Here is a 21,349-nt window from a genome sequence, read left to right as displayed (position 1 = left end):
AGCACTTCTAAGGTTAATGCTCTACAGAGCGGCCAAAATGACTCGTGGAGTTGGTCTTTTTAAGTAATTTGCTCAGTGAAGCTTAACTTTATCTCTGGTGCAAAAATGAGTAGAGACAACGTAGCTGTTGCATGAAACTGGAAAATCACGCCTATGTGAAGTGAGCGGGGGTCCCCAGGGGCTGGCCCGGTTCCGGCGAGCTTTCCCACGTCCGAAAAGGCAGAGAAATGACAGTTACCGTGTGCGAGTTTTTTATTCCTATGATGGGAGGGAATTTGGAGCGCTGTGATTGGTTGTCAGTGGAGTAGGAAGCGCTGGGTCTGTGTTTTGGACCGCACACAAGTGTTTATGCCTACTAGTACTCTATGACTAGTACTAACCCTATCTCTAACTCTAACCTAAACATAACCGCAAGCAGGGGAGCAACGCACCCCTCACCAACCTTAATCCAAAAACTATTAACGTACCCCTCACCAACCTTAATCCAAAAACTATTAAAAAATCCGCGGTAGTAAAAGAGTAGTAAAACGAGCGCTCCTAAACCTGAGCTATCCTAGGAATAAAAAACTAGCTTACCGTGTGGGGGTCCCCGGCGGATCCCCGGAACATCCGGACCCCCAGGAACATGGCCAGGTGGCCGGCCCGGTTATTTGTCATATCTGCCCTGTGCACCTTTTCATTACTGACAGACAGATTTTACACAATTATACATTCTCTAGACTTTCATTCACTACCACCACACTTTTACTGTGTTCTGAACAGTGCTTTCCCATTGTCTGATTGGGTTTGCCAATATCATGTCGCGATGCAACATGTGTATCTATCTCGTAGATAGAGAAACATACTCGTAGTAACGCCAGGTCGAATGTTGTTAAGTCTATCTGTGGGTTTTATTAATATTCTACCAATTAAAATAATTAACAAGAGCTTGTGACTAAATAATAACTACAGCAATCCATTTGAAGTTGGAACACGTTTGTTTTTGTTTGCTTTTTTAATTTCAGGAAAAGTAACGATTTAGAACATACACAGTTTCCACCGACAGCGATAGGAAAACTCTGCGTCAGCTCACCTGGGCTGTCCACCCTCTTATAGTGGTACGGGTTGATGCACACGTCCTTCTGCTTGGATCCGAACGGGAACTCGCAGCACTCCAGGGCCTTCAGCTCATGGTGCGACTGCAGGTCGGGCCAGCGCCACACCCTGCAGTTAGGGTTGTCACAATTATTACAAAATAATCGTCTAATCGCAATTATTTGAGATAATCGCAATTAATTTGTCAAAATTGTAATAATCGTTTCCATGATGAACGATGTTCATACAAAAAAAGCACACATAGCAGATCTACAAGCTTACAGTAAGCTTGTAGGTCAGCTATTTCCGCTATTTTTACCATTTTTAAAGTACACAATTTATAAAAATGCCAGTAATATCTTGGTATATTTCAGTTATTTCAGAAATGTTATTTCTATTCATAATGTTCCAATTTCCAATGCCAAAAACACAGTTAAATCGTTAATCGCAATTATTTTTGTGCCAATGAATGATCAACTTAAATGTGTAATGGTGACAGCCATACCTGCAGTAGATGACGTGGGGCAGGCCCTTCCTGTGGGACACCTGCAGCCGGCCGTCCAGGGAGCGCGGGATGGTCACGCAGTTGCTGACCTGACCGGGGCAGCTCAGCGCCCTCTCCAGCTCCTCCATGGCTCCCTTCTTCTTCTTCAGCTTCTTCACCAGGGCGTCCACCGCCTTCTCGGCCCACTTCTCCTCCTCGTCTCCCTGCTTCCAGCCCAGCAGCCTCTTGACCGCCGGGCTGGTGAAGGAGAAGAGCGAGGTGACGTTCATGTTTCAGTGGGGGCTGGCTGGCCTCCCTCCCGCGTTCACTCGCTCAATCTCTCTCTCTCTCTCTCTCTTCCTGTTCTATCACTCTTCTTCTCCCTCTTCTGAAAAGGTCTTTCGGGGGACAGAAGGCTAAAGGGAAGTTGGAGGGAGAGGCTTGTGTGACTCCAGTTACAGTTGTTACAGAACGGTGTCCTGGTAATCCTTGCTTGCAAAGCTTCTGCTGAGGACGTCTTTCCTAGAAAGAGAGACAGAGAAGGAAAAATGGAAAATTAGAAAAACGAAGAAACAAAACAAAAAACAAATTTCTATACAGTAAAATCTCGAGGGTTAATTTAACTCTTGAAGTGTAAAAAAAAAAAAAAAAAGACCAGATAGCTAGAGGCTATTATGGCTAGTTGGTGGAAAGGAAAGCCTTTGGAACTCCTGGGAACACATGTGCTACTGACACACTGAGTCAGTTACTATGGATAAGAGCAGCCCTGCCTCAAATGGAATGTTAACAAGTCGGCTCATCTCTGTGTGTGTGTGTGTATGTGTGTGTGTGTGTGTGTGTGTGTGTGTGTGTGTGTGTGTGTGTGTGTGTGTGTGTGTGTGTGTGTGTGTGTGTGTGTGTGTGTGTGTGTGTGAGCACGCTACGTTAATGGCCGGTGTGTGTCATCAGATCACTGACCCACTGGACAGAACAATATCCAGGCGAAGGTGCGGACTGATGATGTCATCCTATTACGGCTTCTGGGAATGTGCAGTGGCAGAGGAGTCAAAAAAGGACACCTACTTCTGGTTCAGCCCCTGAATCAGAATCAGACATTCTCTAGATAGCTTCCCGTCCATATGGCTCGTCGTCACATTACCAACAGTGCCACCTCACAAATATCACTTACAGCCAGGACTGTGTCAGCCCCAGAACAACAAAGCAAGATGATTCACTGTATGACAGGAATGTTGCAACTGATCCAAGCCACATACACATTTAACCACTCAAACTTATATATAAATATATATGCTGTATAGTTTTTCCGTCTACGCCATCTTTGCTGAAAATAGCAGATATACAACTTCACAATGTGTCACAACAGGACGCGTTGGGAATTTCTAGCTCTGCCACATACACATTTAACCACTCAAACTTATATATAAATATATATGCTGTATAGTTTTTCCGTCTACACCATCTTTGCTGAAAATAGCAGATATACAACTTCACAATGTGTCACAACAGGACGGGTTGGGAATGTCTAGCTCTGCTGTATAAGTCGCCACATGTTTGCATATGTTTGCAGAATGGTCACCTACTACAGTAAGACATGTCCAGAATAGGGACACTGGCGTTTAAGTGGTTAACTCTTGAGTAGGAATATAATCTATATGAGATTTTTCTCTGTGTAAAACTTGTGCTTCAGAGAGACGTTAAAAAGGCGTTCTGTTGATTATGCCCTACAAATCAAGTTGTTAAGAATTATTTTTATTTTAAACAAAACATCAACACAACCTCCACTGGCAGAAGCAATCACACTGGGTTTGAGCTGAGCTCTCTCTCTCTCTCTCTCTCTCTCTCACACAAATGCTTTATTGGGTCGTCCACTCACAGTTAACACAGTTACAGTCATTGTATTGAGTTGTGCTTGAATTGTACTGTAATTCTGCAAACTGTTAATAAATATTTCAATCAATCAATCAATAAAAAACGCGCGCGCACACACACACACACACACACACACACTCCCACACATACGCGCGCACACACACACACACACACACACACACACACACACACACACACACACACACACACACACACACACACACACACACACACACACACACACACACACACAGACGACAGCTTATCAGAAGTCTGCCCCATCTTTTTATACCTACATCAGGGTGAGGATGCGTCTCTCTCTGACAGTAAATAGAGTGGTGGATTGGATTTCCTACGAGCAGGAACAAAAACATCACTCGTGGGCGGCTCACTCCAGTTATTCTGGTCCTTTCAGATTACTGGATGAATAAATAGCCATTTCTATCTTTATCAGCTACTGTATGTGTGGGCCCTCAACATACCGACATTACAAACAGGCATGGAGGTTTGATGAGAACAGGTGCTGTTTACAAGTTACAACACATGCACATGTTGTGTTGTGGAGTCATTGGAGGCCTACTATTGCCAACCACATATACAGGAAAGCTGCAAGTTGCACTATATTTAGTGTGGCCACCCCAATCACATTGGCTACTCTAAAAGCTGGAGGACTGATTTGCCAGCAGGTCGGGAAGGGGAGGGAGTATGAGCTGTGTGTGTGTGCGTCCGTCCATGCATCTGTGCGTGCGTGCGAGAGAGACAATGAGAGAGAATGATAGATATAAGACAGTTTGGCAGTAAAAAGTGACAGAAAAAGGTAGTTGATAATGCATGCATTAAACAGAGAAAGCGTTTGATAGAGAGTGAGAGAGTGAGACAGAGAGACAGAGAGAGAGGCAGACAGAGAGAGAGAGAGAGACAGAGAGACAGAGAGACAGAGAGAGAGAGAGAGAGAGAGAGAGACAGAGAGACAGAGAGAGAGAGAGAGAGAGAGAGAGAGAGACAGAGAGACAGAGAGACAGAGAGAGAGGCAGACAGAGAGAGAGAGAGAGAGAGACAGAGAGACAGAGAGACAGAGAGAGAGAGAGAGAGAGAGAGAGAGAGAGAGAGAGAGAGAGGCAGACAGAGAGAGAGAGAGAGTGAGAGAGTGAGACAGAGAGACAGAGAGAGAGGCAGATAGAGAGAGAGAGAGAGTGAGAGAGTGAGACAGAGAGACAGAGAGAGAGGCAGACAGAGAGAGAGAGAGAGTGAGAGAGTGAGACAGAGAGACAGAGAGAGAGGCAGACAGAGAGAGAGAGAGTGAGAGAGTGAGGGCATGACGGCGTGTGTGTGTGTGTGTGTGTCTGGGGGGAGAAAGAGAGAGAGGGAGGGCGTGTGTGTGTGTGTGTGTGTGTGTCTGGGGGGAGAAAGAGAGAGAGGGAGGGCGTGTGTGTGTGTGTGTGTGTGTGTGTGTGTGTGTGTGTGTGTGTGTGTGTGTGTGTGTGTGTGTGTGTGTGTGTGTGTGTGTGTGTGTGTGTGTGTGTGTGTGTGTGTGTCTGGGGGGAGAAAGAGAGAGGGGGGGGCGGGGGAGAGAGTCAGAGACATGAAGGGAAATATGTTTAAGCGCAGATGTGTGAAGTAGGACTAGTGTCCCCAGGTGCCAGCATGGTTGTATTGTCTCCGTGTCTCACGGCGAGCAAGGCAGGAAACAGGCCCCAGATTTATTTCAACATATCTGTCATCGCCAGCACAGCACACATCACTTCCTGACTGCCGATGACTGCAGGTCGCTACACAAAAAACACACACACGCACGCACGCACACGCGTGCACGTTGCGCAATCCACAGGTGGAGGGAAGGAAGTAGAAAATGCAGGCTATTTACGAATCCCTCCACCGCTGACTCTCTGTTGCTAAAATTCATTACATGAATACTATAGTCCTGAACGATCTCAACCGGGCAAATTAGGCTCACAGTCACAGCGGTGCGGATAAGAAGATGTGAGTATGTTTAGCATTATCCAACTCCAATATTGTTGCTGTTGGGCACTGGGCAGGAACCAGCATGTACTATATTAGCATAGTATCATTAACCAAATTATTTGGGTTAGGATAATCAGGACACAAAATTGTCATAATATCATCCCATGCCTATAAATTACTGTACCAAGCATATATTGACTCTGTCTGAAACATAACTGGAGGGATGGAACAGCATTCTAACATTTGTTGTTTGTTTTGTCTGGTGAATTGTCTGGTGAACGCTTTCACACAACCATGGTGCCCGCGGTCTTCCTCCACATCTCTACAATGAACCCCCTATACTGTAGCCAATCTAGCAATACAAAGTTGTGTGAATCCAATGGCATAACTGGATGAAATGCAAGACAGAGCTAGTCGGAGCAGAGTGCGCCTGTAGCAGCTCGTCCCCATGACGTGCACATTAATCAGTGCACGAGCAGCGTTTCTTTCATGTCCGTGGGAAATGGCAGTGCTTTTAAAACCATCGCTGACTGGCAAAACGCTGCACAAAATTGGTTATAAAGAAAACAAGACAACAAGAAGATTTGAGGGAGAGTGACAGAGACGAGAGCAAGAGGAAGATAAAATGTTATCCGCATTGGCTAAAAGACGGGTCGGCAAATGAATTCGTCCAGTTGGGCCGATTCATTAGATGGTGGGCAGGCCGCCAGAACCTAATCGATGTAATTTAAGAACTGGAACTTGCAGCAGACCATCTTATATACAACTAGAAAAAGTGCCCTTCTGGGCACAGGTCTCCACCAGGAGGATAGGAGTGTGTGTGTGATGTTTGGCAAAATGTTTAGGAGCAATATAAACGTGAGTGTGTGTGTGACGCGGCTTGGCCTGTTGTAGCGCCACCATGAGGTTGATTTGAAAACTGTCAAGTGGCATTTCTTCCAAAACCTAGTGGGAATATGCATGCACAGTTTCACCACAACCGGACGCTGCGTTGAGTAGTTGTGGCGATTTGTACAAAACGGGTACAAAGCGGGCTACTCCTGAAAAGTTTAGAAGCCAATCGTAGCCAATGAGGGTGGATTATGAGAAATCAAACAAACCCGTCTTGATCACATGACTATGGAGAGCATGTGTACCGATTTGCGTGAAATTTGGATAAAATCTGAAGGAGTAATATTAGAAAATGTGTTTTACATATGTCGGCCTCCTGGTGGCGTTATAAAGAGCAGATGTGAAAAATCCTTGGCCTCTAGGGAGTTGGCATACAAAGTTATCCACAGATCCGTGCAGTTAGAGGTAAAAACACTTTTCGGCCAGTTATAGCGCCACCATGAGGCTGAGTTGAAAATGTTCATGTGGCATTTCTTTCTCTGCCTAGTGGGAATGTGCGTGCACAATTTCACGGAAATCACACGATGTGTTCATGATTTGCAGCATTTTGTTTGAAACTGAGCACTCCTGCGAACTTTGGAAGCCAATCTTAGCCAATCAGAATGGCGTCTGAGAAATCTGAAAGACCCGTTTCGTTGAATGGCTCTAGAGAGACTGTGTACCAATTTGCGTGATGTTTGGACAAAATCTGTAGGTGTAGTGTCCAAAAACTTGTTTTGCACAAAGCGGCCTCCTGGTGGCGCTATAACAGGCCGTTCTGGAAATTTTGGGGCAGAGGTTCATCGTTGGCATCCAGGGAGTGTGTGTGCAGAATTTGGCATCGACCGGGTTAACGGTGGCAGAGATTAGCTGTTCACAGACGGAAGGACACACGGACACACACACGGACACACGGGCGGACGGACGGACGGACGGACGGAGTGCAAAACATACTCTCTCCCCATGCCTTCGGCCTGGTGGAGACAATAAACTATGTATAAACTATATATTGTATAAAGTATATAATAACTTGATATAAAAGTTAAATCTGAATCTGTGCGCTATAACTGCACACTGATGTTACAGATGTAGATAGAAAGGATTGCTTAGATTGTGTACGGTAATCATTTTCTGCAGGCCACAATCGCCACATCCTTGAATGTTGCATTTGAGGAGGATTAGTTCATTAAAAATAAAAATAAATAAAAATGTTTTGAAAGAACATTTCAATTGGACCAAAACAGTCATACTCCCTTTCGAACAGAGATAAACAAACTCTTACATAGAGCTCAAGGTCTTTTCTTGGATATGGAGAGAAACAATGTGAAACACCTGTCATTCACTCTCAACACGGATAAAGGTTGGGTTAGATTCTCTATTTGGACATTGTGGCCTATGTGGGACAGTCAGATATGGTACATTATTTACAACATAATTTACCGGACCAGAATATTATCGCTGCCGGGCCAGGTTTGGCCCATGGGCCGCTGGAGTAACTTGGCAAATAATAGTGCAGACTTTTGTCAGATGTGCAGATCAATGTCAAGTCAACATATGTGGAAGTGAAGTAGACTATTTGTTGTGATTTTTGTTATTTTTGTTTTTGTTTTTCTTAACAAAGTTGTTATATGGATCAAGACATGAAGCAGAGCCAGAGACAGAATAAAATAATAGAGCACAGAGACAAGACTAGACAAGCCACTATAAGAAAGACTTAAGGCCAGAGTAGAAGAAGAAGGAGACGGACTAAAGCATAGTTAGAGTCACTTAAGTTCGAGCAGAGAGACAGAATGCAATCTGAGGTAAGAACTATGCATTCTTTCAAAAATAAATATATTTCAGGCCCTGCATGCTCACACATATCGATTTTTTTCCACATCTCAGTAGACTAGTCCCTATGCTGTTGTTTATTTTGCACCACCGAAGACTCAAATGTGCATTTGTCTTTGTAATGAGGAGTTTACTATAACATCCCTCTCTAGCTTCACAGTCCGATCATATCCTACATTGTCATTCTCAGTCACATGAAGAAGAAATGCTATTCTGTTTTTCCTTATATCTCACACCAAAACAAGAGCATGACGGCCATCGAACATGTACTTGTTTCAACCACAATTCCCTATTTACGGATGTCTTTCCTTTAGATGGAAATGCAGTCGCACTTTAGACACTATTCCTGTTGAAACAGCTGAGTCTCTGTGACTGAAGCTCCTGCCATCCATGTCCCAATGAGGTTCATATCATACAGTAGTGTTCTTCTCTTGTGGGTGTGATCAGCATGTCCTGCATAATTAGCATTTGTTATGTTTCTCTGCTCATTTATTCAAGTTTTTTTCTTTCATTTGTAGCAAGCAAAGGTCGCAAAGGTCGTCATGAACGGGACTCGAACACGCAACGCGCTGTCAGGCCAAAGCCTATATGTGGCATGCGCCTGGACCACTGGACTTGATACCATCTTGAACTAAATACAGCTGAGCGATGTGAACTTTTTTATTTCCATAGCATTAATACAGTGCGTCACTTCGTGGCATGCTGCGAGCTTTTTTTAACATTTTTGAAAAATCTTGAAACTTGAACTACTGATTTAGAAGGCATTTGTAGTATCGGCCAGTAGTAGCGGTCAGTCCCTGACAGTCCAGTGCAAGCCAACACACTGCAGCACAGCCCTATCAGCAGCAGTAAGGCACATGTTTGGGCCCAGCTGCAGAAAAACAACATTTAATCCAATTCAGATGTAGAATTCCAGGAAAGAAGGTGCTGGAACATCTGGAGCAGGCTTCACAATCCTCTCCGCTGTCATCCGCCATGCAGCTGCAGACCAAATATCTTTCCCCACCCACGCCATAGTCCTCCTTGGGTATTTCCAAACCTTGACAGTACTGATATCGGATATAAATATTGTTATGGTTTGGAAATACCCACTACTGTACTGACCCTTTGCTTACTTATTTACTTACTCGCACGCACGCACGCACGCACGCACACGTGCTCGCCGCTCGCGCACGCGCGCACACACACACACACACACACACACACACACACACACACACACACACACACACACACACACACACACACACACACACACACACACACATTCAGTATGCTTGCAACCTTTTTGTGTTGATGGTTCTGCAGACAATGCTAGTTTGGAGTTGTCTGTGAAGGAGTCAAAATACGATGGCGCCATGGTTGCCTGCCTTGCCCAATACCTTTGTATAGATGTAGGATGTTTGTAAGGGAGTACACACATCAGAATGTCATGGAACAACTTTCCCACCTTATCCCCTGAAACTGGTACATTAAAGCAAAGAACTGATCAAAGTGTGAAGTGGTTATCAATATATATTTTGCTCACAAGTCACGGATAGTCTTATAATCAGTCAAGAAGCTGCCGTTAGCACACACACATAACAGTTCAATAGTATCCCACCATAGTGTCAAAGAATCCATTCTAAAACCAACACATTTTTACTCATAAAATGTACTAATAAATTAAGAAAGTCGATGGTGTCCAACTGGTGTCTTGCTTTTCACTAAATCAACTCAGACACTCTTGGCGAGCTGTTGGAACTGGCTGTCTCTGTATTCCATTAAAGGAAAATAAAGTCCAATCACCTAGCGGTTAGGAATGAAAGATAAAATAAAGTCCAATCACCTAGCGGTTAGGAATGAAAGATCAATTGATTCTGCAGCCATGATCTTCTTGACTGATTATATTGCTAAATAAAATTAGCAAAAAATATATTGATGCTAAGACTCGAGTCAAACTTCTCTACACAACGATCCTAGTCTTAGCTAATAAGCTCATATCTGTTTTCTAACGGCCCCCATAGCATCACCTCCACCCGATTAGGATTAAATTGTTTTATTTATTTGTTTATTTATTTATTAGATTCCAGGGCATTTATAAGCCTTTTAATTGATAGCGACAATAGAGAGACAGGATATGGCAGACGAGACAGATGGGGAAGGACATTCAGCAAAGGGCCTCAGGTCACACTTGAACAGTGCTGTGCAAGGACTGAGTCTTAGTTGTATGCAGTATGCACTCTACTAAGTGAGACACCAGATTATTTGAATTTATTTTTTGGAGCAGTGCACACCGCTCCAATGACTGGTCACATGTGTCCCTATGTATGTCTGTCTGTTTGGAGTATGAACAGCTGCAATACCGCGCTGGGTGATTGGGCCATTACACTGAGCACTATACCGTACAGTACAGAGTACAGTATAGTACAGTAAATAACTAACTAAAAGTATAGTTACACAGGTGTGATTTTTTACAAGACTATATATATTTTTTAAGTTATAAACATTATAACATATTCTGGATATTTTTGTCCTACACTGTTAAAAGCGTTTGTTGCAAAGCCACCAGGACACCTACAGTATAACCTATGCCTTTAGAATTGAGACACACCATATGCCAGACCCCCACAATATGTAACTGTTTTTAGATCATTTGTAAACCTATGTAATTAACATGTATATCTTTTGTTTTTTCTTTTCCTGATCTTCTGATGTATTGTGATGTTTTTTTTTCTTTTTCTATATGATATTGTATTACTCGACAACACTGAAAATGAGTTTGATTACTCTCTTTCGAGAATAAACAAAACTTGAATGAATGCCATTTACAAGGCAATCCTCTCCCACTGCTATATGTTAGAGTTAGAGCACAATCGCCTATCAAACTGTTAGCTGACCTAGAGCTATTGCTGACACCGGTTGAGTGAAGTTATCTGACATGCTTTGACCTCCTAGATCTTGCTGGTAGCCCAGTAAGCCCAATAACTACCTTTGCCGTTAAAAGACAGGGATGTGTACATGGAGAACAAACACATTTGGTATAACAATTAATTTGGCTCCATTTGATTCCTTTTCTTGCCCCCTTCAAAACATGTATTGTTTTTAGCTGGACAGTAAAATTATTTGAAAGGTTGACCTTTGGGTGAACTTGTCTCCTCCTGAATCATGCAAAAACTGATGGGATTTGTATTTTTTGACCCAACTGGTACTACTGTAACTAACAGATAGCCCACTCCGCAAGTCCCATAGGCCATTCTGCACTGCTTCACTGTCCGTTAATTAGTTTAGGTTATTGTGCTCAGGGCTGATGGGTAGGATGGGAACACAACAGAAACTGAACAGACCAAAGCTCTGAGCCCGCCTGTGCTGAGCCCACCACACGCCTGCTAGCCTCCTGGGCTGCCCTGCTTTACCCTCCTAAAACATCCGTTAATCAATTTAAGTTTTATAAGAGGGGGATCTTTAGCATAGAGGCCTCCGCGACATTTACGAGGGAGGCTAAAGCATTCGGCCCACCTGGTGCTACTGCTACTGTACTGTGTTTGTACTACGGACGCAGCCCGCTACGCCAGCCCCGTGGATCATTTTGCACTGCTTCAGTGTCTGTTAATCAATTTAGAAGCGGGCAGTGGAGGATGAGGAGGCAGTAATGATGCTCTCTGGAGGCTCCCGGGGGACACAGCATTATAAAGAAGCTACATTATTTATCAGCAGGGCCCTGGACGGGGCCTCCATTAGCCCCCCGCTCAATGGAGTCATCGGCCATAAACAGAGGAGTAGGAGGCAGAGAGAGGGGTGATGGATAAAGAGACAGAGAGGTAGAGGAGGGGGTTGATGGAGAGATGGAGAGAGAAGGCGGAAGGGGAAGAGAGTGATGTGAAAGCCAGCGATTCAGGACCTGCTGTTTGCATGTGCATGTGTGTGCGAGCATGTGTGTGTGTGTGTGTGTGTGTGTGTGTGTGTGTGTGTGTGTGTGTGTGTGTGTGTGTGTGACACTGTGTGTTTAAGTTAACACACACAGACACACACACACACACACACACACACACACAAACACACACACACACACACACACACACACACACACACACACACACACACACAGACACAGGTCTTAACAGAGCCCTTCACCACCGCTTTCAACAGCGTCACAGCTTCACAAGGGTATCATCTCATCCAAGAAGCAAAACAAAATCAGCGACACTTGACCGCCCATCCATAGAGAAATAAACAAGTGTAAATCACACAAATAAACGCAAAAATAAATGAAAAACAAAAAGGTTAGCCCGGTAGCCAGTCACTATAGTGAGTTTTGCTGCCAGCACGGTCAGAACTCTGGTATCATACTTGTACAGTAGCCTAACACAGCAGAGCCTGAAATAACTTCATACAGACATGAGGCGCTGCCCCCTCAGAGACTAGACATAGCGTTGACCTGGGGAGGGGGTCCTGAAGCTACATGGGGTCAGTCCCCTCACCCACCACAGACATACCTCTTTTACAGCACAGAGCTAGTAAAGGCTAAGTATGAGTGTAATGGGTGAGTCTATAAAAGTGCGTAGTTCCTTTTCAAACTGCTTTATCCCAAAATCCACCAGAAGTGCATCATTCTCTATATCACATCGCAGACCTGCTACCGCCTTGTCGATATTAAGCACAAATGGTGCAGAACACCCTGGAAAGCCCTGTTGCTATCCAACTGTGTGGTCAGTGGTCAATAATGCCGGAGTCCCGCTACACACAGACAAGAACGCAGTGATATTGAGGGACTCTCAGGAGGAAGGACTAAGATGGGATGGATTGTGCATGAAGCCCAGACAGGGCTGGTCCACAGTCCACACACATGACCACAGACATAACTACCCCACACATGGAGGTTTCATGCAGCAATCCCAACCATGCTTGGCACTCAGTGTCGGGTTAGTGTTGTGTTAGGGGGGTGGACACCTCAACTCCAATGCATGGGCCAGGGTGTCTGGGCCACACGGACAGACAGACACACACGCACGCACGCACAGCGTCGCATGCACGCAGACAGACAGACAGACAGACAGACAGACAGACAGACAGACAGACAGACAGACAGAGTGTCGCATGCACGCAGACAGACAGACAGACGTGGGTTCTCTTACAGTGACATGGTTCGATATTGTAGCAGGCTCTTTGGAAAGACACGAATGTGGAGCTATTCTGGCTAATATACAGTACAGTATATATACACTGCAATTGGGTAGTCATACAGTTATTTATTTCCATATACCAATATAATGTGAGATATTGGTCTAAGATTACTTTGAATGATATCTCTGTGTGACAGCATTATTGTGACCAAAGGTCACATTTACTATGAAATCCTGCGTCTCGTGTCTGTCACACCACCATATAAGGTTGCCAATCCATCATGCCTTGTGACATCACATGACATCATGGAAACCCTTATATCTCCATATATGGATCTGACCTCGTGACATCACGTGACATCATGGAAACCCTTAGATCTCCATAAGGTATATGGATCTGACCTTGTGACATCACGTGACATCATGGAGACCCTTAACGCCTCCATATATGGTCACGCCTCATGACATCATGCCTCGTGACATGTCACGCCACCATATATATGGCCATCTCCATATATGAAGATCACGACACTGACCTCATCGAACCCTGGATAACCATACATGGAGAAGACTGGATCATCACCTAGATCTGCATATATGGAGTCGGCCAGCAACTCTTGTTGATCTGACCTCATCAAACCCTGTATAGTCAAGACAGGCTCCATATATGGCCAGTACAGAATTAATTCCATATGTTGATCTGACCCCCCCCCATGCCAAAGTGCCAGCGCTTGCCCAGCCATCTGCCGTCACCCAGACGGATGAGTGCACGCCCTCACGACGTCTTACTGGTTGGTTATTAACACTTTTGTATGTAACAAACTCCACAAGTACAAGAGATTGTGTGTTAACAATTGGACTTGCAGTGGTTTGTGGGGTCTGGGGACCCCCCAGGGATCATTGACGGGGTTCCAGGGGGATGAAACCTCACCTTCACCTTTATTATATGTAAGTACAAATAGACACAATTCTGAACCAAATCATATTTTAGAGAGGGATTCTGAAGGCAGAATCTTATCAAATTGGTCTGTGTCCTATCAATTTGGGGGTCTCTGAAATGGACTTATTACGTTTTCCCTACTCATATGTATTACAGTTTGTAGGTAATTTATTAAAATGTTCCTGATATAGATTTTTCACTTAACCACTGAATGGAATAATTTCAACACTATTTAATACATTTACACTGTATGATGTTTTATGTTTACGTCAAACTAACAATATAATTCAAATTAGGTTTGATTTTTCACACACACACACACACACACACACACACACACACACACACACACACACACACACACACACACACACACACACACACACACACACACACACACACACACACCCCCCCCCACACACACACACACACACACACACACACACACACACACACGGCAGAGAGCTAAAACAATTGAACTAAATCACGGACAAGGACACATTCCCGTCCTTTCAGTAATCTGATATGTCATTCTCAATAATGTCAGGAGAGCTGGCCTTAGCTGCTATGGTCTCTCTCTCTCTCTCTCTCTCTCTCTCCCCCCCCCACACACTGTTCATCAAATCATCAACATAGGATTGTATATAAACTATAAAGCAGTAAATGTAAAGACCCCCCCCCACACACACACACACGCACGCACGCACGCACTCACGCACGCACGCACGCACGCACGCACGCACACACACACACACACACACACACACACACACACACACACACACACACACACACACACACACACACAGCACAAATAAACTGTTAGTCATGCACAAAATCACACATAAAGCATTGCACATACAACTGTAGTAGACCAATGCACATGATGACTGTCCTACTCTGAGGTCTGAGATCAGTCACAAGACAAACTGGAGAGAGATGAGTTGCCAGTGTGAGTGAAGATGGTTTGTTGCTGTCACTGACACTGACTGCATTGAGGTGTCATGGAGATGCTGGGTCCCCATGCACTGTACAGTATAGTCTTTATCCAATCAACTCTATCAGTCCTCCATCCGATAACAATCAGTCTTCTGCATGCAACATCTGTACGCAGACTTAAAACACAACCCCATGTCCCCATCTATCTATATTTGGAAATCTAATTGCAGCTAAATAAATATAATCAAAGCAAGTATTCAACAATAGGAGGGCTTAACATGATCAATGCAAAAAAATGCAAGTTTATTTATGATTTATGTTCATACAATGAGAGCCAAATTCAATCTGATTCCAAAATGCAGGTGTTGTTACATACAAACAACAATATAACAATACACAAAACAAACATCTACACGATAATCACTCCCAAACGACGAATATTATTACCCTGTAATTGCAACTCGTCTAGCGTAGATAAGTTGGCATCCTGACAGACAGTGAAAAGTTTGGCTTCCAAAAAATGTAAGATTTCCTAGATGATAAAAGTTGCAAAACACGCCGTGCAGGCGTGGAGAACAGCCGAAGAACTCGTGCTCTGCCTGTATTATGTCCGGTATGTTTTCAATGTAATTCCCAAACGTTTTACAGTACCTTTTGTGCCGTTTTTAACGCTCTTCTCGGCCCGTGCTGGCTGCTCCCTCTCTCATACAGCTGCTGGGTCTTCTTGGGTCTAGTCGCTCTGGCGTCAGTGAGTCGCGGAGCCGTCGCACCCTCCGCTGAGCGCCAGTATCACGCCGCGGGATACAGTTTGAGCCGAGGGAAGAGTCTCTATAGATCCCATAGACGGGGGCGAACGTCGCGCTGTGATTGGCTGGTTGGTTGTCAGTAAAGGCAGCAAAAAATAAATATAATGACAAGACGTTTGTGATCAGATTCATTACCTCAGAAATATTTAGAGGAGAATTTCGTCGAAGTCAGTCATTCAATGGCACAGATGTAGCTAGAGAACTTCAGGATAGTAGGCCTAATTTATTTATCTGTAAGGCAGGTGGTAACTTAATTGTCTCGAATATTAACGCTAGTGTAATAAATTAATGAATAAATAAATTGCAATAGTCACATCTTTCCGTTTCAAGTTTCAAAATTGATTAATTTATCTTGATTAACGAATAACAGATTTGTTGCCAATTTCAGCTCGACCGTTCTTCCGGGACATGGGATGTGTGAGGCGGTCCGGCGTCGTCGTCGTCGATAACATGAATAGCAAGGGCTACTTTTACTTTACACTACCAGTACCGCAGGCTTTCCTCCGAGGTGGAAAGCCTAGGCTGTGACACGAGGTTAACTTTACACAGTATATATCTCTATCGTTTTCATGCACTGATTGTGTGTGAAATCACTGAAATGGATTGTGTAACTGTCAAACAGTGCATTCTTTTAAAGAAATCTAAAAATGAGGCGAGTCTTTGGAGACACTTAGTCTTATTTAGAAATGCTAAAATATTGGCCTGTTGCTGGCCTGGGGATGAAACCAGGCAACCGCTGATGATACATCAATGCAATCAAAAATGAGTCTGGCTATTGGCTACAAACAATAACAATAGTGACATGAAACACGAAGTTGCCAGTGCAAGACTACAGTAGGCCTAGGTTATGAGAGGACATCGACAGTGTTGTTTATTTTCTTTTAAAACGTCCCTCTGCACGTTTGACCTATACACACCTAAAACAAAACGGCTACTGACTCTCCAAACAGTATATTGTAATCTCTGGCAGAGTGTAGTGACAGACAGATAGGGTAAGTCTAGTTGGCTGTGGGCTATCTGATGGTGAACTCCTGAACTGCAGTGTGTTAAGCTTGCCTCATGCTTTGATTTGGATATGATAAGCACTATTTATGTTGTCAAGAGAACAAAAGTGTCTAAGAGAAGGGCTAAGCACTGGAGCATGCCGGTACATGCCATCATCTCAAATTCTCACCTCAAGACAAAGCCTGTATGGATGCACACACACACACACACCGCACTGGGTCTGCACACTAGGCCACCAGAGGGAAGATATGTGCATTTCTGCATGGTTTAGAAAATGTAGGCTATATCTCAGGCAAGATAAGATAGTGCTTCTCAAACTATTTCATGTCAAGGACCCCCAAAGCAATATGTAGCCTATTTTGGCCACATGCCCCCACCTGAAACTATTTAATTTCATGCCAGCCAGGGACCACCCCTACAAGATTTGTGTTGTTAAAATCTTTTGAAATGGGTCAAATGTCATCTACATGCTCATTTTCAAAATGGCCTATATGTAACAAATCAAAATCAGTTAAATGAGTTTAATCCTGTATAGGATGAAAGTGATTAAACTGATTTAGATGCTTAATGAATTTAGCTGAGGACCACCTAGAACCCCCCCCCCCCCCCCCCCCCACTGGGATAAGGAATAAGTTTGCACTGTCAAGAATGAAACTTCCACAATTCATCAATCCATCTCATTAATATTGCATGCCTAATGCATGAAAATAGACTGCAGGGCAGCATCAGAGGACAGGAACACAATGTGTCATTTCCTCCTCTCAGATGTTGAGATAGGTCAGAGATAGCTGCTAGCCTGTTTTACACATGCATGCATGCTTGAAATGAGTATCCTATGAAATGAGTATCCTTCAGAAAGTACATTTATGCTATTAGATAGGCCTAATAGCCTACCTGTATTGTACTGTAAGCCTACATACTTTTTATTTTGTCCATTTGTGAACAAAAACAGTAAAATGTTCTATGCCAAATTAATCTTTTGTGCCAGTCAAAGCTTTTTTTAACCGCCCCCAAAGAAAGAAAAAGAAAACACAAATCTGGAAAATCAATTATAAGATTGTTTAACATCATCCAAAATAGCAACAATACCGTAAATAAAATAAAAGTAACTCTTTTAAGTCCATTAGTCAAGTTCAGCGCTGCCACTACTGCCAGTGCCAAGCAAGCTGTGGTAGCAAACTGCATGCGAGGAGGGGGGACTATATTCTCCGCAGGACAGTATAGTGCTGGAGTGGCGGAGGGAAACCATGGAGAGTGCAGGCTCCTAGCGCAGGTTACGTCACGGGCCTGGCGACAGAATGTCTGAGTGAGGCGAGAGCAAGCTGCACGTGAATGTGAAATCTGGGAAAACAGTGATGAGAGGAGAATAGAAGGAGGAGAGACAAGAGCTACTACACATGCCTAAATTAGACCCAAGATTTGTCGGCAAATTTGATTACTCGACTCTTTTAAAGGGAGAGCCGTCAGTATTTCTTTTCTCTTTTTTTCTTCTTATGCGGGCTGTCTGACTGACTGCACACATGACACAGACGCTTTTTACATTAGTTTGCAGAGGAAGTAGACAATGCAAATATTTGCATCTTTATATGAGTGGACTTAAACCAACAACTACATTAAGTTTCACCCACAGCTACTTAATGCAATCGTGGGGCTTATTCAATCACATAAATACATTGTACTTCAAATGTAGGCTATTTAATTAGGCTATACTTTGTGCACCCCTTTTATTCAAATGTTGAGATTGCTTATTGTTTAGAGGTATTTTGACTTATAGGCTAGTTTTAAACAGGAGGTTCAGATTGTTTGGCTAGTGGCTACATTTTGTGCACATATGTCTATCATACAAATTAATAGACAAAGGTCTACTTCTAAATATATATATGGGAGCTCACTATTCAAAATTACTTTGAACCTGACACTGCTTGCTTCACAGTGAAGCAAGCAGTTATTGCTTTACAAAGATTATTGCTCTGTCCTCAATATAAAAAAGGTTCTTGTCATACTTATGGGCTCATGCTTTGTAATGTCAAAGCTGAATGCGGATGCAGTTAGGTGACAGTTCTCATTCTTAAGCCATCAACACAGCAGGATGACAGCCTCTGATGGAGAAGACAAAGGCCACTGGAGGGGTTGGTCAGCTTCTTCTCACTCCCTGCTCCCTAACCCTAACGCATGCTTGTCTGCTGTAGGCCTATGTGGTGAATCACATGGGACCGAGAGAGGTATTCAACCCAGGGTTACATGGGCCGAAAGGCTCGCTCGGTCCAGTGACAAACCGAAGAGACCCAGAACCATTATACTGTAAGTAGGGTCAACTTGTTATGTGATGTAGCCTTCTTTACGGTCACATATATACTAAAAGACTTAATGAACACTATACTGTACGTACTTATTCTGGGGGGGGGACATTCTCCAAAAAAACAATAGTAGAATAGAATAGTCCCACTCCTTGGGGTGTTTTTGAGGGGCACAGCCCCTCCTATATATAGGTTTAATGTTTGTTTTTAGTTCAATGTTTGTTTTAAAGGGAAAAGTTACGTCATATTGTCCCTCATTACGTCATATTGTCTCTGTTGTTAATGGCATTTAATATTTCTGTTGGCACCGTTTGTTTTACATCACCATTACATCGCCTAATCAACATGAGTTAGACTTTAATATATTAGCGCCCCTCAATTCACACACTATATATATGAACATTGTGAAATTTGTCCTCTGCGAGGACTAGGAGCAGTGAGCAGCCATTCCACGGCGCTCAGAGAGCAATTAGGGGTTAAGAGTCCTGCTCAGGGACACACATCAACACATTGCCTGGAATCATACCTGGGATGGTATCAGGTACAGTCGCCCCTAAACCATCTCGCCCCTCGATTTTTTCCGCCAACCTCACGCTGACCGCTCGGTGCCGCGGTTCTTGTATTCTTTATTTTGTTTTACTGAGAATAAGGTTAGAAACTAGAAAAAGTGCCCTTCTGGGCACAGGTCTCCACCAGGAGGATAGGACCGTGTGTGATGTTTGGCAAAATGTTTAGGAGTAATATAAACATGTTTTTTTGTTTGTTTTTTGCAACAATTTTCTTCATTTTGTTGAGGAAATGCAGAGCCAGATCACTCATAGCATCTCTGAGGATAGAATTCTGGATGAGCAGGACATGTGCAGCATTTTGAACGAAACAGGCCACTCCTGAAAACTTTGGAAGGCAATGTTAGCCAATCAGTGTAGAATCTGAGAAATCCAACAGACTCGTCTTGATCACATGACTACAGAGATCGTGTGTACCGATTTGCGTGAGATTTGGATGAAATCTGTGCGACTAACATAAGCAATGTGTTTAGCAGAAATCGGCCTCATGGTGGCGCTATAACCGGCAGATGTGGAGGGATGCAGGGAAAATGTTTTTCCATGGCCTCTAAGGGAGTGCGCATACATAAGTTGTATACAGATTGATGCAGTTATAGCTAAAAACAGGAATTGGCCTGTTATAGCGCCACCATGAGAAAATAATGAGTGGCATGTCGTCCTCGGCCTAGTGGAAATGTGCGTGTATAATTTCACGGAAATTGCACACTATTTTTGTGATTTGTGGCATGTTGTTCGAAACGGACCATTCATGTGAGCTTTGGAAGCCAATATTAGCCAATCAGGATGGAAGATGGGAAATGGTGCAAATCCGTGTTGATCACATGACTATGTAGATAGTGTATACCGAATTGTGTGATGTATGGATAAAATGAGTACGGGTAATCTACAGAAATGTGTTTTGCCTAAATCGGCCTCATGGTGGCGCTATAACAGGCCGTTGAGGAATATTTGGGGCAGAGGTTCATCGTTGGCATCCATGGAGTGTGTGTGCACAGTTTGGCATGGATCGGGCCAACGGTACCGGAGATTAGCTGATAACGGACGGACGGAAGGACGGAAGGAAGGAAGGACACACACACACACACGGACGGAGTGCAAAACATACTCTCTCCCCATGCCTTCGGCCTGGTGGAGACAATAAGTTTAGGGTTAGGCATAGTTTTACTGGGGTTAAGTTTAGGTATAGGGTTAGGTTTAGGCATAGTTTTACTGAGGTTAAGGTTAGGAATAAGGTTAGGTTTAACCGTTTAAGCATAATTTACTTAGGTTACTTTAGGAATACCATGAGGCCGCACAGTTCCACCGGCTGTACGCCTGGGGCAAGTTGGTAAAGGGGCGACTCGTCTGGTATTCCCTGGGACAGCCAGGGCCTCTGGCTCCCCAGGCAGGTCCTGTATGTACTTCACTTTACTATGATTTTAGGTGCTTTAACTGCTTTTATAGGATATCTATAATGTGCAATTCTATTATAGCCCTTAAGTAGGCAGTGCACTACACATAGGCCCACAGAGCCACATCTACAAAAAGCTATCAAAGGTTTCTCAGGTACTAAGACAAATCCATTAAAACAGCAATTTCACTGCCTCTAGTCTGAACACATAGGAT

At 43.7% G+C, this 21,349-nt stretch overlaps 1 protein-coding gene across 1 annotated transcript in view; it reads right to left on the bottom strand.

Annotated features, from left to right (window-relative positions):
* Window positions 1-15,814, bottom strand: part of smad1 (SMAD family member 1) — a 29,273-nt gene extending 13,459 nt beyond the window's left edge. The window contains exons 1-3 of the mRNA XM_079498784.1: window positions 15,722-15,814; window positions 1,580-2,080; window positions 1,073-1,203 (exon numbers count right to left, since the gene is read on the bottom strand). Coding sequence (XP_079354910.1) covers window positions 1,073-1,203; window positions 1,580-1,848 — 400 coding nt within the window. The 5' untranslated portion in view covers window positions 1,849-2,080; window positions 15,722-15,814. The remainder of the gene's footprint in view (window positions 1-1,072; window positions 1,204-1,579; window positions 2,081-15,721) is intronic.
* Window positions 15,815-21,349: the final 5,535 nt, after the last annotated feature.

The sequence above is a fragment of the Electrona antarctica genome (assembly GCF_951216825.1).
Source record: "Electrona antarctica genome assembly, chromosome: 4".
Taxonomy (NCBI): domain Eukaryota; kingdom Metazoa; phylum Chordata; class Actinopteri; order Myctophiformes; family Myctophidae; genus Electrona; species Electrona antarctica.
This window is presented reverse-complemented; position numbering and strand designations above follow the sequence as displayed.